The following is a 27,170-nucleotide window of genomic DNA, read 5'->3' on the forward strand; positions in this document are numbered from 1 at the left end:
CTGTAGAATATAAAGAATTCTAGAATAAAAGGTTCCATAATGTTTACTTTCATTGTAAAGAATAAGGATATTTGGGTGCCATATTAGGATTTAAAAGCTCCTTTATTTGTGTTTCTGAAAGCACCTGTTAAGTGCCTCTAATCCTCTTGAAAACCTGTATTATTCTGGTTCTCACCAGACTGTGAGTTCCTGGTCATCAGATGCCATGTCTTATTCATCTTTGTTCTTTTAGGCTTTAGTGCAATGTCAGAGTTGCCAGATGAAGTGCAAGATGTGCAGGGAAATTTGAATTTCAGATAACTAACAATGAAGTTTTGTTCTAAGTGTGTCCCATAATCACATGTATTATTAAATTTGAATTTTAGATAAGTGACAAATAATTTTTTAATATAGCTATGTTTCATGCAATATTCAGATTTAATTGGCCATCTTGTATTTTTATTTGCTGAATTTACATAGGCAACCCTATGTAATGTCTCTTAGTTAAAAACTAATTTTTTGAATCCAAATAGGTATAATTCTATAATGCAACTACAACTAAGGCAATTCAGGGTGTTCACTGGGCTTGTAGGATGGGAATCGCAAATAGGAATAATTATTCTCCTTCACAAATAGCATTTGTGAAGATGAGCCATTTTACCTACAACAACTGCATAGCCTTGAGCCTCTGAGCCAGCTACAGAGCACTGAGCCTCTGAGCCAGGCACTTCTAACCCAAGGTTTTTATAGTAATAGTGAGCAGACATTTCAGGAGGTGGTACATATTAACTAATAAAGGAGTTGTCTGGGCTTATGGAACTGTAGTTAAGAGATACTGGCCTTCTTCCCCCTTTCTGCTGCTTTTCTTCTTCTGGGTACAGCTCTCCAGTGCTCCCTTCCTTCCTGTAAAATGGGACAGGGCCAGCAGGACAGGAGTTTGTCATCCTTTGAGCTAGAAGGAGACTACTTCCTGGGAGGTGTGTGTATTTGGGGTCAGTGTATGTCCACAGTATAAGTACATAAGTATGAACGGGTGGTAAACCCCCATTTTTATAGTAGGAGAAACTGGAGCAGGTAGGGGTGAAATCAGGGGCTTCAGAGCAGATACAGGCTCACAGACTGAGTCAGGCAGTTGCTGCTGCAGAGGATAGAATTAGGACCTCCCACCTCCTTTGGCTTAAATGGATTTTTTTTTTTTTTTAAGGCCATCTCCCCACCCACAAAGTAAGACTGAAAAAATAGATCTGGGTATAAATGTTTTTGTGGAAATATAAACAGTTCTGACCTAAAGTACTTGGAAGTGAATGTCCTTATCCCAGAATGTAAATTTGACTCATTAAGGCTAAAAGCAATAATAGCCCAATATAAGAAACCCTTTAACAGACTCTGTTCTGATGTCAGCCAAATTAGAGCTTTGCATGGTGCGGTATGCTATGTTGGCTCTACTCTATTAGGCAGAGCGAAAATAGCTTTTTCTCTAGACTTGAGAACCAAATCAATGTATGGTTATTAAAAGCATCGGTGGCAAATGGCCATGGAAGTTGGAATCTCAGCCTTTATGAAGGGTGATGGTATCCTAAGAATACAGAATTTGCAAAGAAACAAAACCTTCCCACTGGATTTAAAGCTATTGAGACCAGCAGATGCTAGATAGAAAACTTTGTATGCTATGTGTTTTTGTTTTGTTTTGTTTTAGAATTTATTTTTATTTATTTATTTTTTTGCATAGTCATCCCATCCACTTTATTTTATTTCATTTTATTTTTTCCCCACTGAATGCTATGTTTTAAGTGGTCATGCCAATGGCTTGTATCGCATACCAGGCACTGCTGAAACCTCAGCTTTCTGGAGCGGAGTATCTCTTGGGGGTCTCCCGCAGTTGTCAGAGCCAGCTCTCCTTGACAGGAAGCTGACACTGCACCCCCACTCCCTGAAGCTCTAAAACTGGGCTCTAGGAGGTTTTTCTTAAGAACAGCCAGCCCTTAGTAGGGATCTTGATTGACCTGGAATTTACACTTAAGCTTCAGCTTTGCGCAGAGAAAATATTTTCTCTCCTTCGCTGGGAACGGAGGATATGGTGATCATGCTTGAAGTCTCACAAGCCCAAGCACCTTTGTTTTATGGGCTTCATTGAAATTTCCTATTTTCCACTTACCTTAGTTTTAACATTACTGCTAGTGTTTTGAACAGATTAACTTCCTGCATTTGTTTTTATTTTAAGTTCATTCTTTGGTTAAAGTGTTACTCAGTGAATGGGAAGAGAAAAAGCAAGGAAAGGGGTATACTATGAAAGAATACAGTTTTATTTCCAGTTCTGTTTTGTACCAGCAGCTAGGTGCTTTCCACTTTCTAGTCCCTGGTTGTTTCACAGCACATTAAAACTCCATTTTTTTTTTTGGGAGTTCCCGTCGTGGCGCAGTGGTTAACGAATCTGGCTGGGAACCATGAGGTTGCGGGTTCGGTCCCTGCCTTTGCTCAGTGGGTTAATGATCCGGCGTTGCCGTGAGCTGTGGTGTAGGTTGCAGACGCGGCTCGGATCCCGCGCTGCTGTGGCTCTGGTGTAGGCCGGTGGCTACAGCTCCGATTCAACCCCTAGCCTGGGAACCTCCATATGCCGCGGGAGCGGCCCAAGAAATAGCAACAACAACGACAAAAAAAAAAAAAAAAAAAAAAAAACTCCATTTTTTAAGAAATATGGCTAAACTTTAGATGGCAGCTCCACACGGAGAGTTTGCAGAGGCTCTTTGGTGGAATCCAGACCTCACTTTTAGGAGGATTCACCTGCATCTCTGCATTTGTGGGGTGTTTGTTTGCTGACTGTTAGTCATGTCCCCTGAGACTCAGTGTGCTTATTTACTGGCATATGACTCATTTCAGTGACAGCAACATGGCAAATATGAAGCACTGGAGGAATACTACATATTAGTATTTGGGATCAGACAGCAAAACTAGCTCTTGTTAATCAGTTACCCAAATAACAATCATAGCACAAATTAAAAGGGCAGATTCTTATCAGCAGAATTGAGCATACTGAAAACAACCAAAGCTTAATGAAAAAGGAAAGCAAACCTTGTACTTTTTGCTATAATTCATCTATGGAGTTCCCTGGTGGCCTAGTTAAGGGCTCAGCATTGTCACTCTGTGGCTCGGGTCACTGCTGTGGCTTGGGTTATTCCCTGGCCTGGGAACTTCTATATGCTGTGAGTGTAGCCAAAAAAAAAAATTCTTTTATCTAGGTATAGAATTTTCTCCTAAACCTTTGAGGGGAACTTACATACATAACCCTGGGTGAGACTTTGGGACTCTGAAGTACAGAGGTTCTCTGTAAGGAAAAGTTAATTGACTGGAGGTGACTAGTCCCAAGGGTGGTAAAACTGTTGATGGAGTCTTCGGGGGTGTATGTGGAACCTGCTGGGGAAGGGAGTGTTAATACTTTATGTGTGCTAACTAGTTTACGAGCTGGTTGGTGCCACTAGATTTACAAGTTTCCGTGTAATTTTTGGTCTTGGTGGCCTCACACCTAATCAAGAATATATGATTCATATAAAATCATCTTCATGCGAACAGGCACAGTATTAGCTTTTCAAGGTGGTTCAAAGTAAAGATTCCAAACACTGTTAGTTTAAAGTAATTTAATTTCCTTTGCTTTTCTAAAAGTCTTTACTATTGTAAGAAAGTCTAGGGGCCTCTTCAGAGACCCAGCTGCTTTCTGCCTCAGCATATTTAAGGAAAGTGCATTTTCTCAAAGTGGAATTTTCCCTAGGTCACACCAGGCAATTAGGGCTTTGAGCCATAAACCATCTCCTAGGGTTGGGTTCCCTCTGAAAGGGAAAGGAAAGAACTTTCTCCCTTGCTAGAAAGTAAAGCTTATCTACCCCTACCTGTTTGCAGTTTAAAGAAAGGAATAGTTTATCTCTACAGAAGCATAGCACCCTTGACTGCAGTAAAGCAGCCACTTAGGTGCTCGTTTTGTTTCCAGGAGACACAGATGCCTTTTCAGCCTGCTGGAGACTCTTTTGGTGCCAGATTTGAGCTGAATCCTGAGAGAATAATAAAGGTATAAATGTGAGGCTGGGTAAATATCTTTATTATAACCCTATATTATTTATATATATGTATATATAGAGAGAATATATAAAATATTACTATATAGTAATATGTATTACTATATATTATATTACTACATTGCTATATCATAGTGATAAATACCACTGACACAGGATTATGTATGTCTCTCTAGGTATATGTAGATACATACATACATATGTGGGTACATGAAGGAATAAAAATCAGTAAACTGTGAACTTTCAGAGTTAATTGTTTCAGAATGTTCTGCTTTCAGCCGTGTATCTTTACCTTGATATTTGGGGAAGAAGTGTTAAATTCAGTCAGTTTGCAGTTTAAGAGAAAAGTAAGTGTAACGGCCCTTTGAAGTCAGAAGTCTCCCTCTCTCTTTCAAAAAAAAAAAAAAAAGTTGTTTGATTTCACGACTTTTTCCCCAACCAGTTTCATGTGGGGAGGCCCGCGTTGCATTGTGTTTGATAAAAGGAGTTGTGTGGACATTTAATTTTTTTGTGTTAAGTAGTCTGTGGGCTGGAGGCTTCCTCTGGTTGTCTGTGTTTTTCATGTGTTTGTTTTTTAAAAACTTCTAATGTAAGGACAAAATGCTTTCTCAGTTCTCTGTTAAATATTTTACTCGTTGGTCAAAAATGACTACCCAGCTCTATTATTAGTCAGAGGGCTTCCCATCTACTCATGAAGTATTTCAGTGTCTTAGTTTTCAGTTAAACGGTGAGGGGGGTTTTGTGTTCCCTGGGAGTTCTGTTTGCTCTTATACTTGTGTTTCTTTATAGTAATGGCTTTCATTTTTATTCCTTTGCTTGAGACAGAGAAGGGGAAATGAAATTGGATGACTTTTTTTTTTTTCATGCTTAAGCCCGACTGGCTCTTTGTCAAATGGGCAGTAAAGACACTCCCTCAAAATGGCTAATGTGTTCAACCCTGTGTGAATTGGGGTCATAGTCCTCTCCTTGCAGAATAGGAGCAGTGCTGTTGTGATAAATGTGCTGAAAATGATTAAAGGTAAAAGTACAGCAGGACACAGGTGGCCGTTTCAAGCCTTTTGGTGGCAGGTGGGACACCCTCTGAGTCCAGCTAAAAGAGACAGAGAAGAAAGGGATCAGCTGGTGCAGCCCTGGCCGTGGGGGTTAAGACACTGGTCTCAGATGAATTTCCAAGCAGTTCAGTTCCATCAATATCCAGGTTTTGTTCTTTCTTTTCTTACCTTTTATCATAGGAGGAGGGAAGATATCCCCAAATAGGAAGGGATCTTTGTGTACTGCTTTCTATCCTAGTTGTGTGTGCCATACCAAGTACACAACCCCCCTCAGTGTCTGGATGTTTTTCTTCAGCATGCATGTGGTAGGAAATTAAGGTGCTGTATGGGTATACTGAGTATACTAAAAAAGGCCATCAAAGAACAATTTGGCTTTAGACACCTGCTATTTGAAGTGGTGATATAGTAGAAAGGAAGTATTTCTTTCACTCTTAATGAGCAGGAAGAATTTTGGTCAGTACACGTTTTCTGAAGGTCTAGAATGGCAGGGAATTTATTGCAAGATTTATGCCATGAGGTGTCTTCTTGTTCAGGCAGTTAATATGTGACAAATTTAAATATAGGTTATTATTGTTTCTTAGTATATAGCCACTAACTGTCTTATCAATCATGAATTCCTATTCTACTTTATATTTTCTTTCTGTAAGTGAATCCCTTTATATATTTCTGATAATCTTTCTCAAGGTATTTCTAACAAGTTTATTGGAAACAACCACCCTGTAGCTTTTCCTTCCAGGGACAATAAAATACATTTGTTGTCAATGTGTGAAAGTACAAAGAAGAAAATAAAAATCACTTGTAATCTCACCAATTCTATGACAGTTGGGAAGCCAGTGGGGGTTTCTGAGCTGAGAAAAAAAGAATTTTTAAAGAAAAATTTAATTAAATACTTTTAAAAGACTGCAGAGGGTGTGCCACGGACAGGTGAGGGGGAAGGCAAGGAGGGGAGGTAGGACTATTATTGCAGTAGCCTAGGCAGGAAGCAATGGTAGCTCGGATACATCCTAGCATTATAGCTGGTGAGAGGTGGTTACTATTTAGATCTGATGAGACGACTGAGCTGAAGGGTTTGTCAGTAGGTGCTGGGTTCTGAGAAAAAAATTAAAGAAAGACAAAGGGTTTTGGCCTGAACAATCAGAATGCTGGAGTTACCATTTATTGAGCTGGGAAAGGCAGGGAGAGGAGGAGATTTTGATGGGAAAGTCAAATCAAAGTGAAGTATGGGCCCTGTGTAATTTTTTATTTTGACTTATTCAAAATTTTATTGTCTCATTCAGTGTCTCCAATGCTTTTTCACAGGAATAAATGTGTATTTGTCAATAAATCTTAGGGCAACACTAAGCTTAAGATATGAAAACCTTAAGTCAAGGAAAGAAAATTCAGGATAAAGATCAGAAAAGGCCAGTGAGGAGACAAAGCATCCCCAGGAGCCTCATATCAGCCATGGCAGGAGGGTCTTGTAAAAGGCAATTTTATTGTAGGCTTCTAATTGAGAACCCTGCTCCAGTCAGCCTCACAGATGCCCCTTAAGATCTTTTGTTCATGCATCCAGCTCTAACTGGGTGCTTCCAGGTTTGGACTTAGTTGCCTGACGTGTTCTGTGGTGGGGCTAATATTACTAAAAAGGAGTATGGATTTTCTTGTGTCATAGACAGATCAGTCCTAATCATTGTTAAAATATTAGTTTGTACTGTGAAATAGCTCTTTTTTTTTAATAGAACCGTTTCTGCCTTTTCTATGAACTAACCTAGAGAATTCCATTATTTAGTTGATCATGCCTGAGTAAGAATGGCAATTTTGAAGCAAAATGTTAAAAAAAAATCCACTTTATTTTCTTTGCATATGGCCGAAAGTGGGCTGGTTTCCATCTCTGTCTCTAGCTTTAATGGAAAAAGAACCTATGTACATTCAAAATATCAAGGGAGGTTATAACTTACTCCATTTTCATTGTCCTCAGAATCTTCCTCTTATTTCAGCTCAAATGAGTTTTTCCCCTTCCTCCTTCATCTTATATTTATTGTTGTTGTTCATAACTTCACCCAAGAGTTCTTTTATTATTATACTGATAGTATTTGGGCCTTCTTTTATCTTTTTTTTTTTTTTTTTTTTCAGGGCTGCTCCTGAGGCATATGGAGACTAAGGGTAGAATTGGAGCTGTATCCACTGGCCTGCACCACAGCCAGAGCAATGCCAGATCCTTCATCTGTGACCTAAATCACAGCTAATGGCAACACCAGATCCTCAACCCACTGAGCGAGGCTAGGGATCAAACCTGCGTCCTCATGATACTAGTCAGATTTGTTTCTCCTGCTCTATGACGGGAACTCCTGGGCCTTCTTTTAAAAATAAAGCAACAACCTAAGTGTGCCCAGGATTAGATCTTACATTTGCTTATTTAGCAGTGTTGATGAGCCTCCCTCGGTGCCAGGTACCGTTTGAGGGCCTGGGGATGAAGCAGTGACAGTGAACACCTCAGCTGTCCAGGAGTTGAAAACCCAGTCTGGTATGTGTGTTGGGACGATGGGTGGGTGATCAGTAACTCAGTCTGCAGATATACGACTTGAGCTTTGAGTGGGTATAAGGAGTGTCAGGACAGAGGGAGTGCTGGGCAGTATGAGGGATTATCTGAGGAGACATCTAAAGCTGAGATCTGACCTTGCACCAGCCTCTTAGTTTATGACAGAGAAGGTAGATGGAAGCCAGCCCTGACTCTGCAGAATTAAAGCATCCTAATTGTGTAGGTTTAGATCTTTTCAGATAGGGGCTGGTGCAAGAATCCTGTTAACTTTAAACAATGACAGGAGGGATGTACATGCCCATGCATATTTTATTTGTATTTTTTGTAAAGAAACCTGGTTAAGTGTGAACAGAGTCTTATTTGAAGAAGATGGTACTGTTTCCTATAGGGAACAAATAGCACATTTGAAGACTGCCTCTGGTAGGAACATCTGCAGGGCTTTTTTCCCCCATTTTTAAGAGAAGGAGTCATGTTGGGACAATGATCATATGACTTAGAATCCTATCATTTTTAGGGCTGAAATGGAAGAACTTTTGGGGACCAGTAGTCTGATTTCTCCCATTTCTTTGAATGGCAAAGCTGAGAAATGGATAAGCTCTGCCCTGGGTTTCCCTGCTGATTAGTGGAAGGGCTGACACTGGTCCAGGGTTCTTTTCCTCTCCATCTATGCCACTTTTCTGTGTGAATTAAACCTATGTCTCCATGCCTTTCAGCATGACATCCATGCAGTAAGAGTCCAGAGAAGAACACATTTTTAATTACTTTAAATTAATCCTACAATCATTTATAAAATGTCTCTGCTTTTTATAGTTTGTCCTCTTTATGCATACTTCTGCCCCAGATAATGTTAAGAGAAAGAATTCTTCAATTATTATCTTTCCCTTTTTTATGTGTTTTCACTAATCTTACTGTAACACCTACATTGAAGAGAAATGCTGGCTCTCATTTTCAGCCTATTAGATATGGGTGACTAAAAAGTGTTTATGGGGAGGGTGCACGAGGTGACATCTAGGGGAGAAATGACCATGTTTCTCCTTCCCCTTCCCTTCTCTCTCTTCTTACCCTTCCTTGCCTTGGCCCATCCATCTTTTGCTCTTAGTCTTTCTCTCTCACATTCTTATATGCAAATCAGGCACCTAGTTTTGTTTTGTTTTCACAGGGTTAAAACCTTGCTAATTTGTAAGTCAAAACTGCCAAACCACAAGGGAATAATTGAGAGAGAATATGGAAGGGCATGCACCACTTTTGGGGCTTATTTCATTCCACATAATGTCCTTGAGGTTCATCCACGTCGTAGCATGTGTCAGAATTTCCTTCCCTTTTCAGGCTGAATAATATTCCATTGCATGGATAGGCCTCATTTTGCTTATCCATCCGTCAATGGACATTTGGGCTGCTTCCACATTTTAGCTGTTGTGAATAATGCTGCCATCAACATGGATGGAGAAATACTTCTTTCAGATCTAGCTTTCCACTCTTGAGTGTATACTCAGAAGTGAAATTGCTGGATCATACAGTAATTCTATTTTTAATTTTTTAAGGAACCACTATGCTATTTTCCACAGCAGCTACACTGTTTTACGTTCCTATCAATATATGTTATTTTCTGGTTTTTAATAGTAAGGCATCCTAATGGGTGTGAAGTGGTATCTCTTTGTGGTTTTGATTTGCATTTCCTAAATGAAAAATGTTGAGCACCTTTTTATGTGTGTATTGGCTATTTCTATATCTTCTTTGGAGAAAATGAAGAATTTGCTTCATTGCTATTTAAAATCTTTTGTCCTGAATGCCTAGCAGGATAATTTATTTGGTCATCCGCTTCAAGAACATATATATAAAGAGCTTGCCCAAATTAGCAGAGCATTTGCAACATCATTGAAGAACTGCAGTGTTATGAACATCTAGTTGCTGATTACATATTGATAACAGTTCCTATTTCAAAAAGCTAAATGAATATTTATAGGCAATGCTTAGTTATATTTTGCCAGAGTCACAAGGCCACTATTCCAGTATTGCTCTCCCTAACCCAGTTCAACTTGCATAAAAATACCTAAAATTTTTATATGTGGAGCTGTGCTTAGTCTCTACATTAGGCAGAATGAAACTCATACACGTGTAAAGAGCCAGTTTAAATAAACAATGAGATGACTATTACTGTGGGGGGAAAAAGAGAAGAAAGGTGGGCTCACTTACAGAAAAATGAGGAAATTCAGAGGAGAAAAAGCAGTCAGAAAGGAGATAAAAAACAAAGCCAGTTTCACTTTATTTTTTCTCTCCTGCATTAATGCTGCACATAAAAATTTTGAGTTCATGGAGAGATGGATCACTGCACCCAGGAAGTGTTTAAAATAGAAAGCTGTGTGCTTTTTTTCCTAACGAGTTTATAGTTATTGATAATTACAACTTGAAACAGCCCACAGATGTAGATTTTTTTTTGAGTGGGACACAGTCCAGAATCTGGCACTACACAAGCTACACATTTCGTGGGAAACAACAGCATAGCTTGAAATTTGCATTTTAAATAATAAACTTCCCTCCTGCACCCTAGCCTGCATGGAATTGAGTTGTGTTTTAAAAGACATCCTTCATTTTGCTGTTTCGTTTTCTTCTCTTCTTCCCTGTCTGTTTGGCAAGATATATGTTGTTTTAGGTCGGATACATCTTAGGTCAGAGTTCAGCAAACATTTTTTTCTGTAAAGAGCTGGATAGTAGATATTTTCAGCTTTGTAGGGCATAGAGTCTCTCTGGCAACTATCCAGCTCAGTTGTAGCAAAGTGGGGAAGCAAAGTTGTACCATTTTGGAAAACAGCCATGGGTAATCTTTCAAAGACTGGCCATGGGTGTCTTCCAATAAAACTTTATTTACAAGAGCAGGCAGTGGGCTCAATTTTGGTGGCCCCAGTTCTAACTAGTCTCAAGGGGCATGGAAAGTTTCATCTGAATACACGGTTAATGAAAGCTGTCTCTGAAGGTTGATTTTTTTCTCCATGGTATTACTTGGGTCCCAAATATGCTTAAAGGGTTAAATCATCTTTAAAAATTTTATTATAGTTGATTTACAATGTTCTTCAATTTCTGCTGTACAGAAAAGTGACCCAGTTACATATACACACACACATTATTTTTCTCACATTATCCTCCATCATGTTGTATCACAAGTGATTAGCTATAGTTCCCTGTGCTATACAGCAGGATCTCATTGCTTATCTACTCCAAATGCAATAGTTTGCATCTACTAACCCCAGATTCCCAGTCCATCCCACTCCCTCCCACTACCCCCCGCCCCCTGGCAACCACAAGTCTGTTCTCCATGTCCATGAGTTTTTCTGTAGATAGGTTCTTTGGGCTGTATATTGATTCCAGATGTGTGATATCATATGGTATTTGTCTTTCTCTTTCTGATTTACTTCAGTTAGTATGAGAGTCTCTAGTTCCATCCATGTTGCTGCAAATGACATTATTTTGTTCTTTTTTATGGCTGAGTAGTATTCCATTGTGTATATGTACCACATCTTCTTAGTCCATTTGTCTGTTGATGGACATTTAGGTTGTTTCCATGTCTTGGCTATTGTGAATAGTGCTGCAATGAACATAGGAGTGCATGTATCTTTTTGAATGAAGTTCTGTCTGGATATATGCCCAGGAATGAGATTGCTGGATCATATGGTAGTTCTATATTTAGTTTTCTGAGGTACCTCCATACTGTTTCCTATAGTGGTTGTACCAATTCACATTCCCACCAACAGTGTAGTAGCATTCCTTTTTCTACATACCCTCTCCAGCATTTGTTATTTGTAAACCTATTAATGGTAGCCATTCTGAACAGTGTGAGATGGCACTTCATTGTAGTTTTGATTTGTGTTTCTCCAATAATTAGTGATGTTCAGCATTTTTTCATGGCCTGTTGGCCATCCATATGTCTTCTTTGGAGAAATGTCTATGTAGGTCTTCTGCCCATTTTTCAATTGGGTCGTTGGGTTTTTTTTGCCATTGCATTGTATGAGTTGTTTATATATTTTGGAGATTAAGCCCTTGTCGGTTGCAGAATTTGCAATTATTTTCTCCCATTATATTTGTTGCCTTTTTTTTTTTTTTTTTTTTGTCTTTTGTCTTTTTGTCTTTTGTTGTTGTTGTTGTTGTTGTTGCTATTTCTTGGGCCGCTCCCGCGGCATATGGAGGTTCCCAGGCTAGGGGTTGAATTGGAGCTGTAGCCACCGGCCTATGCCAGAGGCACAGCAATGCAGGATCTGAGCCGCATCTGCAACCTACACCACAGCTCACGGCAATGCCGGATCGTTAACCCACTGAACAAGGGCAGGGACCGAACCCGCAACCTCATGGTTCCTAGTTGGATTCGTTAACCACTGCGCCATGACGGGAACTCCATGCCTTTTTTTTTTTTTTTAATGGTTTTCTTTGCTGTGCAAAAGCTTGTAAGTTTGATTAGGTCCCATTGGTTTATTTTTGTTTTTATTTCTATTGCCTTGGGAGACTGACCCAAGAAAACATTTGTGCAGTTAACGTCAGAGAATGTTTTGGCTATGTTCTCTTCCAGGAGTTTTATGGTGTCTTGTCTTATGTTTAAGTCTTCAAGCCATTTTGAGTTTATTTTTGTTCATGGTGTGAGGGTGTGTTCTAGTTTCACCAATTTGCATGCACTTGTCCAGTTTTGCCAGCACCACTTGTTGAAGACACTTTTTCCTATTTTATACTCTTGCCTCCTTTGTTGAAGATTAATTGACTGTAGGTGTCTGGGTTTATTTCTGGGTTCTCTGTTCTGTTCCATTTGTCTGTATGTCTGTTTTTGTACCAGTACTATCTTGATTACTATAGCTTTGTAATATTGTCTGAAGTCTGGGAGAGTTATGCCTCCTGCTAGTTTTTTTTTCCCTCAGTGTTGCTTTGGCAATTCTGAGTCATTTGTGGTTGCATATAAATTTTTGGATTGTTCTAGTTCTGTGAAAAATGTCATAGGTAATTTGATAGGGATCACATTAAATCTGTAGATGCTTTGGGTGGTGTGGTCATTTTAACAATATCAATTCTCCCAATCCAAGAACGTGGGCTACCTTTCCATTTCTTTGAATCATCTTCAGTTTCCTTTTTTAATGTTTTATAGTTCTCATCATATAAGTCTTTCACCTCCTTGGTGAAGTTTATTCCTAGATGTTTATAATTTGGTGGTGTGCAGTTTTAAAAAAGCATTTTTTGTATTCCTTTTCTAATACTTCATTGTTAGTCTACAGAAATGGAACCACTTTCTGGATGTTAATCTTTATCCTGCTACTTTGCTGAATTCCTTGATGAGTTCAAGTAGTTTGTGTGTGGAGTCCTTAGGGTTTTCAATGTATGATATCTTGTCATCTGCATAGAGTGACAGTTTTAACCTCTTCTATTCCAACTTTGATACCTTTTATTTCTTTTATTTGTCTGATTGCTGTGGCTAGGACTTCAAATAAAATTTGTGAGAGTGGGCATCCTTCTCTTGTTCCAGATTTTGGCAGAAAGCCTTTTTGCTTTTCTTCACTGAGTATTATATTGGCTGTGGGTTTGTCATAAATGGCTTCTATTATGTTAAGGTGTGTTCCCTCCATACCCACTTTGTTCAGAGTTTTTATCATGAATGATATTGGATTTTGTCAAATGCTTTTTCTGCATCTATTGAGATGATCGTGTGGTTTTTGAATTTTGTTAATGTGCTGTATGACCTTGATTTGTGTATGTTGAACCATCCTTGTGAACTTAGGGTGAATCCCACTTGGTTGTGGTGTATGATCTTTTTTATGTGTTGTTGGATTCGGTTGGCGAAAATTTTGTTGAGAATGTTTATGTCTGTATTCATCAGAGATTTTGGCCCATAGTTTTGTTTTGTTAATATCTCTGTCTGATTTTTGTATGAGGGTGATGGTGGCTTCGTAGAATGTCTTTGGGATTATTCCTTCTTTTTCAACCTTTTGCACAAGTTTAAGAAGGATGGGTATAAGTTATTCTTTGTATATTTGGTAGAATTCATCTGTGAAGCCTTCTGGTCCTGGGCTTTTGTTTGTACAGAGTGTTTCTATTACATATTCAATTTCAATTCTTGTGATAGTTCTGCTCAAATGATATATTTCTTCTTAATTCAGTTTTGGCAGGCTGTATGTTTCTAGAAAGTTGTCCATTTCTTCTAGGTTGTCAAATTTGTTAGCATATACTCATAGTATTATGTTTTTTGTTTGTCCATTTTGTTTACCCTTTCAAAGAACCAGTTCTTGGTTTTATTGATTTTTTTAATTGTTTTTTGAATCTCTATTTTATTTTTTTCTCTGATCTTTATTTCTTTCCTTCTGATGAATTTAGGTTTTGCTTGCACTTCTTTTTCTAATTCTTTTAGGTGGTAGGTTAAGTTGTTGATTTGAGATTTTTCTTCTTTTTTGAGGAATGCCTGTATAGCTATGAACTTCCCTCTAAGAACTGCTTTTGCAGCATCCCGTAGATTTTGAATGGTTGTGTTTTCATTATTGCTTGTCTCAAGGTAGTTTTTAATTTCCCTAATCCTTATTGACCCATTGGTTTTTTAGTAGCATGTCCTTGTATTCAGTTTTTCTTTCTCATTTATTTTCCTGTGGTTTATTTCTAGTTTCATGACACTGTGGTCAGAGAAGATGCTTGAAATAATTCCTATACTTTTAAATTTGTTGAGGTTAATTTTGTGCAGCAGTATGTGATCAATTCTAGAGAATGTTCCATGTGCACCTAAAAAGAATGTATATTCTGGGTTTTTTGGATGCCATGTCTTGAAAATATCATTTACGTCTAACTGTTCCATTGTGTCATTTAGGATCTCTGTTGCCATACTGATTTTCTGTCTAGAGGATCTGTCCATTGATGTGAGTGGGGTGTTAAAACCTCCTACTGTTACTGTATTCAGTTTCTTCCTTCATGTCTATTAGTATTTGTTGTATTTATCTGGATCCTCCTATATTAGGGGCATATATATTGATGATTTAATATCCTCTTCTTGAATGGATACTGTTATCATTATATAGTGTTCTTCTTTGTCTTTCTTTATGGCCTTCATTTTAAAGTCTATTTTGTCTGATATGAGTATTGCAACTCCTGCTTTCCTGTCTTGTCCTTTGGCATGAAATATCCTCTCCCATCCCCTCACTTTCAATCTATGTGTGTCCTTTGCCCTAAGGTGGGTCTCCTGTAGACAGCATATTGTAGGCTTTTGCTTTTTTATCCAATCTGTGTCTTTTGATTGGAGCATTCATTGCATTGACATTTAAGGTAACTATTGATAAATATGTATTTATTTGCTTTTTAAACCTTGTTTTCCAGTTGATTCTGTTTCTCCTTTGTTCCTTTCTCTTTTTTTGGTTGGAATATTTTCTTTTTATTTTATGCTTGTGTCCTCTTCTTTTTAGTTTTTGTGAATGTAATGTTTGGTTTTAATTTCTGGTTTCCCTGTTTTTCAAGTATGTTAACCCCTTCCTATATCTGCTTGCTTTAGCCTGATAGTCATATAGGTTCAAACACATTCTAAAAAAAAGCGGGGTCTTGATTTTCTTACTTTCCTTCCCCACATTTTATGATTTGGAAGTCCTTTTTTAATATCTTCATGTTCGTCCTTTTCCTGTTCCTTGTGTTTATTGTCACCTTTACAATAGTTTTTTTTTTTTCCATTTAGATGTGCATGCTGGCTTATTTAAGTGATTGCTTTCCAATTATGATTTCCTCCATCCTATTTCTCCTTACTTCTTTTTTATTTAGAGGAGCCCTTTCAGCATTTCTTTTAGAATGGGTTTAATATTGCTGTACTTTTTCAGTTTCTGTTTGTTGGAGAAAATCTTTTTTTTTTTTTTTGCATTTTTTAAAAGTTTTATTGAAGTATAGTTGATTTACAAAGTTTTGATAATTGCTGCTGCACCACAAAGTGATTCAGTCAGACATATACACATCCCCATTCTCTTTGAGATTCTTTTCCCACATAGATTATCACAGAATATTGGGTAGAGTTCTCTGTGTCATATAGCATGGGCCCATTGGCCAACCACTGCATATGCCTCAGTGTGCATATGCCAGTCCCCAAACTCCAGACCTCCTCCTGCCACCTGTCCCATAAGTTTTTGAAAGTTTGTGGGTCTGTTTCTGTTCTGCAAATAAGTTCATTTGTATCCTTTTTTAAAAAAATTCCACATATAAGTGATATTATATGATGTTTGTCTGTCACTATCTAACTTCACTTAATATGATAGTTCTAGGTCCATCCATGATGCTGCAAATGCCATTATTTAATTCTTTTTATGGCTGAGTAATATTCCATTATGCATATGTACCACATTCTCTTTATCAATTTCTATGTTGATGGACATTTAGGTTGCTTCCATGTCTTGGCTGTTGTAAATAGTGCTACAGTGAACATTGGTGTGCATGTATCTTTTCGAATTATGGTTTTCTCTGGATAGATGCCCTCTCAGAGTGGGATTGCTGGATCATATGGTAGTTATATTTTTAGTTTTTTGAGGAATCTTGTTGGAGAAAATCTTTATTTTTCCTTCTGTTTTAAATGATATTCTTGCTGGGTAGGGTATTTTAGGCTGCAAATTTTTCCCTTTTAGAACTTCGAATATATCTTGCCACTCTCTTCTGGCCTGCAGTGTTTCTGCAGAGAAATCAGCTAATAACCTTATGGGGGTTCCCTTATAATTAACTCTTTGTTTTTCTCTTGCTGCCTTTAGAATGGTCTCTTTATCTTTAACCTTTGCCATTTTTATTACAATGTGTCTTGGTGTGGGACTTGTGAGTTCAACTTGTTTGGGGCCCTGTGTGCCTCCTGCATCTTGATATCTGTTTCCTTTAGATTTGGAAAGTTTTCAGCCATAATTTCTTCAAATATATTCTCAATCCCCTTTTCTTTTCCTTCTCCTCTGGAATCCCTATTATGCATAGATTGGCCCACTTTATATTATCCCATAGATCTCTCATATTGCTTTGATGTTTTTTCATTTGGTTTTCTGTCTGCTGTCCTGATTGGGTAATTTCCATTATTCTATCTTCCAAGTCACTAATTCGTACCTCTGCATTATTCATTCTGCTCATCAGTGCCTTTAACTCAGCTGCAAATGAGTTTTCCAATTTTTCTTGTCTCCTCCTTATATTTTCTAATTCCTTTCTAAAATAATCTGCATTACTGTTCTTATCCACTCTTAATTCCTTCATGTTCACTCTTAATTCCTTCAGTATTTGCACTATCTCCTTTTTGAACTTGGTGTCTGTTATACAACAGAGGTCTGTTTCATTGTTTGCTCCTTCAGGTGATTTCTCTTGTTCTTTTAACTGGGAATAGTTCCTGAGCTTCTTCAGTTGGCTTATATTTTTCTTATTCTGTGAGTTTGGGGAAAACAACTACTGTAGTCTTGGAGGGCTGTTTATATGCAAGTGTGCCTCTGGGTATTTTGTGAGGGCTTACTATTTATTTTTGGTGTGAGGGCTGCTGTTTTAGATGCTTGCTGTCTCTTTCATCAGTGTGTGCAGGCTGTTATCCCATTGATAGGGTGCTGTGTGTTCTTCCAGGGAGATGAAGGCACTGGGCAGGGCTAGTAGCCAGTGCCTAGTTGCTGTCCAAGGATCCACAGGAAGGTGGTGCAAGCTGCTCCTAGTTGCAGGGCCCTGGGAAGTGGCAGTGACCCTCAGGCAGGGGTGGGTAGCTCCCAGAGTGTATGGCAGTGGCAGCAGCAGGGTGTATGCATTCCCAGCAGCAGTGAGAGCAGCAGTGGGTGGTACTTGGTGCAGTGCCCTCCTCTGTGCCAGCTTCTGAGGTGACTGGGTACGCCGTAGGTGGTGTCTTTGCTGACCCATAGTAGCGTCATGCCATGCCCACCTCTGCAGTCTGAGATGACTGAGTTTGCCTCTGCCACCTCTGGAGCCTGAGTCTCAGCATTCAGCCATCTTCTGAGCATCTCACGTTGTGGTGTCCTGGGATGTGGTACTGATGGTCTATGTGGGTCTCTCTGCCTTGCCCTCCTCAGTCCGTGTGCTGCACTTTTCTCTGAGGTTTTGAGGTCCCTCCATCTCAGCTGATCTCCCCATCAGTTAGGTGGTTTCCCAGGGCATGGATTTTTTTCCTCTTTCATAGCCCCCTCTTAGGAGTGCAAGTCCTGTCCTGATCCTTTTCTCTCTCTCTCTCTTTTTTTTCCCCCTTTTGTTCTACCCAGTTATGTGGAGAGTTTCTTGCCCTTTTTGGAGATTTAAGGTCTTCTGCCAGCATTCAGTAGATGTTCTGTGCAGATATGAAGATGGGTTTTTTTATGTATTTGTGGGAGAGGTGAATGCCGCATATTACTCCTCCATCATCTTGACCCCACCCCTGGTCTTTAAATTTTTAATTTGAAACCTTATTCAATGACCAGAATCTTGAGGGAGGAAAAGGGAAAAGCTTTATAAATATTTATAACTGCTAAAAAATTTCCATGACAAAAATGTGTTCTCATGAAAAGATAGTTATATAGAAATTTTGGAATTCAGTTTCAAATTTCATTTCCTTGCAGAAACATCTTCATTGTGAGGAAAATTAGGGAATTAATGAGCAAATATTTCCAGAGCATGAACTGTAATGCTTTTCTGGGCCCTGAGGGCAGCTACAGGGATGGCTGTCACACACTTTCTGCTCCAGGGTGCTTATCATCTTGGAAAGATTCTCAAGGCCCATGAGAGAGGATATATATATATTTTTAATGTGTTTTGACATTTGGGGGATATTTTATTTTAAAATAAACCTTTTTGAAGTACAATTTACATATAGTAAAAATCCACCTATTTTAAGCATATGATAAATTCCATGAGTTTTGACATGCACCCACCATTGCAATCAAGATATGGAACATTTCTGTCTTCCTAAAAGATGCCCCAACCCTCTCCCCACCAAGCCCCAGACAGCTATTTATCTGCTTGCTGGCACTATGGATTGGGATTGTCTGTTCTAGGAGTCACGTGAATAGAATCATAGAGTATGTACTCTCTTGTGTCTGGTTCAAAGGTTACCAAAATTTTCTGGTTCACAAGACCTTTAGAGAATCAGTCATTTTTTTCTTGGTGTCACAAGTCAAAAGAAATACCTAACAGTTCCATTAGGTCCAGAGAACACAGTAGAAGTACTTGACATGGTGTTTAGTTGTTGCTGTATTTCTCTCAATAATCTGAAATACTCTGTGGTATCTGTGAGTTCACCGTGGTGCCCTAGGATGATGTAGTGCCATGTTTGGTCCCAGACACCTAGCTTCTTTGTCTCAGCATGTTTTTGAGATATATCCATGTTGTTACACATTAGCACTTTGCTCTTTTTTTTTTTTTTTTTAACTGCTGAGTACTAGTCCATTTCGGAAAATACTGTGTATCTATTTACTTGATGGGGGCATTTGAGCTGCTTCTGTTTTTGTGCTATTATGAACTAAACCATATAAGCATTCATGTGAAAGTCTTTGTCTAGGTGGATACATATTGTCATTTTTCTTAGAATTATCAGACCATGTGATAAGTGCATGTTTAACATTACGAAAAATTGCTGAACTTTTCCAGGTGATCATACTATTTCACGCTAATCAACAATGTATGAAAATTGTAATTACTCTAGTACTCACCAATACTTGGTATTGTACATTTTTTAAAAAGTTTTAGCCATTCTACTAGGTATATTGTATGTCTGAGTATGATTTCGATTTGGATTTCCCTGATGACTGATGATGAGCATCTTTGCAAGTGTGCTTATTTGCCATTTGTGTGTGTATGCAAGTGTGTATAAGATGTTTGTTCAGATCTTTTGCCCATTTTTAATTGGGTTGCTTGTCTTCTTATTTCTGAGTTATAAGAGTTTTAAAATACTTTCTGGACACAAAGCTTTTTTCCAGATATATGTATTATGAAGGTTTTCCCCAGTTGGTGGCTCTCCTTTTCATTTTCTTAACAGTATATTTTGAAGAGCAATTGTTTAAAATTTCAATTTTCAGTTTTTATCTCATACTTTTGTTTTTTGGCCTTTTCAAGATTAAGATTTTCACCTAAATTTTCTTCTAGACGTTTTATAATTTTAGCTTTTACATTTTGGTCTAGGATCCATTTCAAGCTATTCTTTGTGTATGCCATGAAATAAAGGTTGATGTTCATTTTTTTCCATGTAGATATTTAGTTGTTTCCCTACCATTGTTGAAAAAAAAAGCTATTCTTTCCCTTTGGGATTAACTAGACCTTTTTGTCAAAAATCAATGGACCATGGATGTGCTTGTCTCTTTCTGAACTCTGTTCTGTCCCATTAATCTATGTCTATTCATGTTACCTTGATTATTATAGATTTACTATAAGTTTTGATATCAAGTAGTATTATGGATAGGATGTATCTAAGTTTGATTTCTTTCATCAAAACTGTTTTTTCAAATGCTTTATTCTGGTTACTTCTGAAAATTGAAGTAAGCATATTTCTTTTTAGGCTTGGACGTTAAACTGACCTTAAAGGTCAGGAAAGTATACTGAGAACATAGGACAATGATCTTGCTTCAGTGTGAGCTGTGATGACCTTGGGCCTCAGTTTTCTTTCCATCCATAAGAATCCTTTGACTTTAGAATAGCCCCCACTAATGTCCCATTTAAATCTAATAACCTGTCATTGTTGGTGGATCATAAATTGTTTTGTCTTTTACTTGTGCACTTTGCTGTGATTTAGGTTTTAAAATCGCAAAACAAAAACAATACTGAAACCAAATAGCTTCATGAAAACTGTGACTGACAATAATGACTTAGTACTCTTTTTTTTTGTTTTGTTTTTTTGTTTTTTTCCTGTCTTTTTGCCTTTTCTAGGGCTGCACCTGTGGCATATGGAGGTTCCCAGGCTAGGGGTCTAATTGGAGCTATAGCCACTGGCCTACACCAGAGCTACAGCAATGCCAGATCTGAGCTGCGTCTGCGACCTACACCACAGCTCACAGCATCACTGGATCCTTAACCCACTGAGTGAGGCCAGGGATCGAACCCGGAACCTCATGGTTCCTAGTCGGATTCGTTAACCACTGAGCCACGACGGGAACTCCTTAGTACTCTTTTAATCAAAATGCTTCAGGAAAATCTTGATTCTGAACAGGACTCTTTCATTTATTTTAGGAGCTTTTACAGTCATTAGGCTTTTATCTTTGTGTTTCCCAACACGTAACTCTAAGTTATTAGCTCTTGACTAATGGCTGCATGGACCATAGCTGTGGAGCCACCTCTCATATTGGGGCCTATGGGTAAATCTCAAGATCGGAGGGAGCTGGAGGTCATCTAGCCTCCCCAATCTTCAAAGTATGGTCCTTGGACCAGCAGCAGCCTGAGCATCACCTGGGGACTTGTTAGAAATGCAGAATATCAGGTTACATCCCAGACCTACTGAACCAGGTATGTGGAGGTTATGTACCTTCAAGGTTGAGAATCATCTCTGTGGCCTTCCCACCAGACCATCTGGCCTCTAGACACCTCTGAGGGTAACCTCATTAGAGACAGTCTGTTCCACCTGTGGATACTGTTCAAGCTTCTTTTTTCTCTTGATTTCCACCAGGCCTCCCGTCTGCATTTGCAGGTAGGAAAAGACATTCGGAGAAAAGTAGGAAGGGGTGGCTTTTGTATCATGGCCAACATTTTCAGAAACACTTAGCAAACTTATATTTCATTGACTGGACTAACTGTTCCATGGCTCCCAGACCTTCAGGGTTATCTGTGAAGGCAAGAATTTTAATGAGCACACAATCTGCCCTGACACACAGCCCAGGGTCCTAGAGTATGGAAGAAGAGGAGAGGGAATATCTACTAGGCAGCCAGGGATGTATGCCCCCCCCCACACACTTTTGTGTTGTGTTACAGTATTTCTGGAAGGTACCTAAGGAATGGATAACAGTAGTTACCTCTTCAGAATATCCTGGCACTAAAAAGGAAGAGGGACATTTATTTTTCACTTTACATTGTTCTTTCCAGCTGAGGTTTTTTGTTTTTTGTTTTTTGGTTTTTTTTTTTTTTTAAACAATGAATATGTGTTAAGTTTAAAGGAAGGAAGTTGATAGGAAGTTGACAGAACCTCTGGGTACAGCTGTCCAGCCAGTTCCTCAGAGCCTGTGGGCTTCAGCCTCAGCCGTAAGGTGAAAGGTTAGATTAGATCCTGTCTTGCACTCCTGTGTCTGAGCCTCCTCCAGTTCATTACAGAAGCTCCAGCAACCAGAGAAGGGGATTAGGAATCAGCTCCTTTAGTCACAAAAGAAGCCTAACATCTTGGAGGTTCTTATTTAATTTTTATTGTGGGCTGAATTTTGTTCCTCTGACCTCCAGATTGATATGTAGAAGTCCTAACCCACAGGACCCTAGAATGTGAATGTATTTGGACAGAGAGTCTTTAAGAGATGATAAGGTTTAAATGAGGTCATGAGGGTGGGCCCTAATCCAGTAGGACTGTGTCTTTATAAGAAGAGGAGATTTGGACATAGACAGACACACACACTCACATGGCCATATGAAAATATAGGGAGAAGGCACCATCTCTAAGCCAAGGAGAGAGGCCTCTCAAGAAACAATCCAGTTGACACTTGGATCCATGGGCTTCTAGCCGCTAGCATTGCAAGATAATCTTTTCTGTTCTTTAAGCCTCCCAGCCTGTGGTATTTTGTTCTAGGAGCCCTGACAAACTGATAAAGTCTTCTATCCCTTTAAACTTCTGTGGGGATAGTTTTGTATATTTTGCAGAATCTCCAGGATAGCTTGAGATTGCACTAGACCTGACTACTTCATCTATTCCCGCCCCAGGTGAAAGCTGGTCCCCAGAGAACCTGGAGATATTGAACATAGGCTGGGAGCAGGGCTGGGTCTGGGGCAAGAACAAGCAAGTGTCTGTTACTGAGAGGCCAGTGCCAGCCTCTCCCCAGGGCATCATTGCCACACGCACCTCATTCCCAGGTTCCTTGGAGACCTGATTCCAGCTTGCTCATCTCTTCTCTGATCCATCTTCTAGCCTTGATCTTCAGAACTGATGGATACTCTTCTGCACTCTTGCAGGGCCTCTAGCTGTAAAATCCATCTTGACCATAAGTAGTTTTGCCTTTTAGGGCCAATCTGTACCTAGGCAGCTGATGAGATTTGAAAGTGGAATCCTGTTTTATAAGAATTACCTTGTGATACCTATTGGCAAGAATTATATTCCACTTTTGATGAAGCAAGAAGGGGTGTGGGTGTGGGGGTGTGTGTGAGTGAGAGAGAGAGAGGGAGGGAAGGAGAGAGAGGGAGAGGAAAAGGGAGGGAGAGGGTGGGAGAGAAACAAACCCCTGGGGTTTCACATGTTCTCTAGCCCAGCAATGAGCCAGATCTTGGCCTTGACCAGCACCAGGGGCCACTGAAATGGCCTGCAATCTTCCATTTCAGGGAGATTGAATCTTTCCTGAGGCTAAATGAGGGCCCAGTTCCAGAGCTGCAGTGGGCAGTGACTGTGGGATGGTCCCTGCCTTTCTAACAGATGCTGGATGACTGAAGGTGAACAGAGGTTGGCCTCAGGGCCCTCTGCTTCCTGCTGAGCTCCTCAGAAGGAGGCTGGATTTGTGAACCCTTTGCCAGCCTGTTTACCAGTTTCTTCTCACAGAAGCACAGAACATGGGTAGGTCTCTACAGCCTCAATGATCAGCATGTTCACCTTGCAGACACACTACTGTTGGAGCTGAGAGCCACACAGATAGAAAATATTTAGGTCTGGGTAAACGACATGTAGCTGTGAGCTCCTGGAGGTAAACTGATTTTTGCTTAGTGAGGAATGAAAAACACTTTTATTTATATGGAAAATTAAATCACAGTGCTTTTTGTATGATGTACCATTGTTTTCTCACTCTAGGGAAATGCACCATGAAGAGAACAGAGTAACAGGCCTTTGATGCAAGCCCTCAGCTTTGTGTTATGCATGACAGAGCTGAGTTCTTTGAAGCCCAGAGAGGCAGATGCATCTCTGGATGGAGGGTTTTATTGGCCATAAAATTTTTTTTTCCACCCTGACTGTTCTTCGCACTAAGCGTGAGAGTGTGCATGCAGATAACACTGTACTTGGTGCCAGTGGATTCGATGCCTCGTATGGAGGCATGGGGATGGATGGATTAGGGAAGTGGTGGCGGGTGGCCAAGGAAAGGCCGGGCCATGTTTGTTTGCCCTACTTAAGAGGCTGTTCTACTTCATGCTAAATTTGTGAGATGCTTAGCTTGAGAAGCCTAGAAAATTCAATAGAAAATACATTTTCACAGTATTTTAAGCCGGAACAGACTATTTTAAGCTGAACAAACCCTGGAGATAAACCAGTTCAGCCTCTTCCTTTTGTAGCTGAAGGCCTGAGGCCCAGAGGAGTCAAGGTTTGTCAGGAACTTGCAGGGACTTAGCTTAGCACCTGGATCGGAACCCAGTCTCAGTGCCAAGTTCCCTGCCCCTTTCCTTCTAGCAAAGGTGCTCACGGAAGCCTTGCAAAAGCATTTCCCTGGATGCAGAGGGATATGTTGTTGATCTTAAAGCCAAGGTTTCAAAAGTGTTTTATAATAATTTGTTAGAGCTACATAATTTGTTGCAAATAACATAGTCAATGCACAAAATGGATACTCTCAATAAAAGCCATTTATTAATTATTATGTTCTAGTGAGAACTCTTGAGCTAATTTAAGGGGAAAAAAGCAGGATTATGTCAAAAATAGAGCCATCCCCAGAATACAAGGAAAGGAAATCCCTCTGTCCCAGGACCCTTGTCTCCACCACTCCCCGCCCCACTCCCACCCCCGCCCCCCTGGCCCCGGTCCCAGTCTATTGGTAATCTCTGTCCTGTCATTTTACTCATCCGTCACCCTCTCTCCCACCTCCACTCCTCAACTCAGACCCCTGCCTTTTTTTTTTTTTTTTTTTTTTTAAGGCCGCACCTACATCATATGGAAGTTCTCAGGCTGGGGTCTAATTGGAGCTGCAGCTGCGGTCTGCACCACAGTCATGGCAATGCTGGATTTGAGCCACATCTGTGACCTATGCTGCAGCTTGTGGCAACACTGCATCCTTAACCCACAGAGTGAGGCTAGGAATCAAAGCCACATCCTCACAAACACTCTGTTGATTCTTAACCTTCTGAGCCACAACAGTAACTCCTCAGACCCCTGTTCTGTCTCTTGATTCCCTGTCCCCACTTCAGTCCCTGTCTCCCATTTTGGTCCCCCTCCCATCTTCTGCCCTCTGCCTCAGGTGTGGCCACCCCTCAGAGTCATCTCTCTCTTTCCCTAAGGACTTGCCCCATTTTTCTTTCTCCCCTCAGACCAGCTTACTCTGCAGCTCACACCTGACCCAAATGACTGTGCCCGCCCCTCTCTTTTCCAGGCGCACCCTTGGCCCAATACACTAATTCTCCCACCCTAATTTCCAATTCCCCAGGGACCCATCCAATCTGCTTACTTCAGCTTTTCTCACTGGGCTTCACGTCATTGCCACACTTAGGAATTGACTGTCTGTGGGGCTGGATAGCAAGCCCAGGTCGAGTTCTTGGGCCAGGCTCCTGGGGGCCTCAGGGGGGCTGGGGGAGGGAGCTGGCCTCACGCTAAGCACTTGTGCGTAAACGATCTCATTGAGTCCTCACAGCGGCCCTGGGATGGATCGTCCTCCACAGGGATGTGGAAACTCAGGCCCAGCACCAGTAAAGCCACTGCCTGGGACCCACTGCTGGGAGGTGGCTGAGCTGGGAGGCAGCCTCCAAAGTCAGTCCTGTACCCCCCTCCTCCTCATGCTGGCTTTTCTGAAGTTAATCAGTGAATCCCTTCCCTAATAAGTCAAAACACTCCAATGCTGAGTAGACCCACTGTCTTTTGCATGTGTTTAGACATTACTATTAAGGCATCTGGGCTCTCAGTACAGGCTTGATAGGATTTTATGAAAACCTTGCTTGGGCCCCTTATGGTATCTTCCATGGCTTCACATGCTTGGGGTCCCAGGAGGATTTCTTTGATCTAGGTCAGGTCCTTGCAGAAATACTCAAGTAAGGTTTAAACATCATTAGTTGGTTTGTGGAATTTTTAAAAGCACCTCCTTCCCATTTAAAGAACATATGATGTTCCGGAATATATCAAATATTGATTAATCAGTGGTGATTGGCTTGTATCTTCATAAGCCCTGGCATCAGGATAGATTTCGTATTGACCTAAGAATTAGAAGCCTGTCTGGGTGCGAGGCGATCATCCTTACACTATCCTCCTTGCTGAACAAAGACTGTTAAGTCCTTCCCTGAATTCTGTGAAATTTGCTGTGATGAAATCTAAGAACCCAGCAATGCGAGTGGGAGTAGGCGTCATAGCAAGTGACCTTCCATTTCTACTCCCTCCTCCTTGTTCTTTGACCTCCTGCCACAGGGGCCTTGGAAGCATCCCGTCAGCTTTGTACGGAAGCCGCTAATCCTCCAGCAGTTCATTCTGTCTCCATCTGGCAGCCTCTTCCTCTCACACCCAAGGCCAGGCAGGCAGTGGCCTCGGACCCCGGTGGGCGGCTGATGTGAGCATCTGCATGACTGATACCCTGATACTGTCCGGTTCTGACTCAGTGTGTGCTTTCCTCTCCTCGAAGGAAGAGGGCCAGGGAAGGACAGAGAAACCAGAGGCCTTTATTTGCTGGAGAGCTTTTCTCCATCACCTATGATATTTTTTTTCTTAATCAAATGTGTGATTTGGGTTTGTGAAAGCATCTGGTAGCTTCTCCTTTTGGATTGTTTAATTCTGTATTGCACATGGCACCTCTGCTGGAGTCTGGTGTCACACTTGACACTTGACCAGAGGCTGGATTCCCTGACTGGCCAGCAGGCTGAGGTCTGCCACAGGGCACCTCTCAGAGCAGGAACCAGCCCCAGGGCTGGGTCTGGGGAGACCACAGGATCCCCTGTGGGCACATAAACCTACCCTCCAAGGAGCTGCAGGATTGTTTAGGAAATGGGAGTTGGCAGTGGTGGCCAAAACCAAACAAATGAAATGACCCCTAAAAAAAATACGAATGTGTGCCATGAGTCTATTTGTGTAAAATCGTGGGAGTGGGAGAGAAAAACATTGAGATTCAATGAATAAAGAAATTGGGAACAAATATAGTTCTCACTGTTACATGTCGGTCAGACAGTATAGTATCAGATGAAAGAAAGGACTGTCACACTTAAGCTTATGATGTGATTCTGCCTGGTGGGAAAGAAAGCAACCCCCAAAGCCCCTGGTGTGTGAATATGCTTTATCCGTGTGTCTGAGCCAGGACAGACATACAGAAGGAGCCATACCACTCCAACCCTGGATACTTGGGAGAGGGGTGAAGGGGAGAAAGGGATTACAGCTTCTTCTTTATATATTTTATGGTAATTTGCTTATGAAAAGCAGTGTGTGATAACTTTGATAATAAAAAAAAATAAATTTAAGGAGATTTTTAAAAAATCAAGAAACCTGGGGAAGAAAAGGGAAAAAAATTAATGACTGCTGGGGTAGATTATTTTAAGTGTTATGCCTAATAGGTAGTCTGTAAATGGTACAAATTTAAGGCTTTATGG

General features: G+C 40.3%; 1 protein-coding gene across 6 annotated transcripts in view; it reads left to right on the forward strand.

Annotated features, from left to right (window-relative positions):
* The window catches only part of MFHAS1 (multifunctional ROCO family signaling regulator 1), a 95,832-nt gene that overhangs the window by 38,725 nt on the left and 29,937 nt on the right, over positions 1–27,170 (forward strand). For 2 of the 6 annotated variants that reach the window (XM_085000198.1, XM_085000199.1), the window contains exon 2: positions 3,959–4,036. The exons of the other annotated variants lie outside the window; for them this stretch is intronic. In XM_085000198.1, coding sequence (XP_084856324.1) covers positions 3,959–4,011 — 53 coding nt within the window. In that variant the 3' untranslated portion in view covers positions 4,012–4,036. The remainder of the gene's footprint in view (positions 1–3,958; positions 4,037–27,170) is intronic. 6 annotated transcript variants of the gene reach the window in all.

This window comes from Sus scrofa, chromosome 15 (assembly GCF_054392235.1).
Source record: "Sus scrofa isolate SSC_HxYL_T2T_F1_AM1 chromosome 15, Sscrofa_HxYL_maternal_Yorkshire_Landrace_v2.0, whole genome shotgun sequence".
NCBI classification, from domain to species: domain Eukaryota; kingdom Metazoa; phylum Chordata; class Mammalia; order Artiodactyla; family Suidae; genus Sus; species Sus scrofa.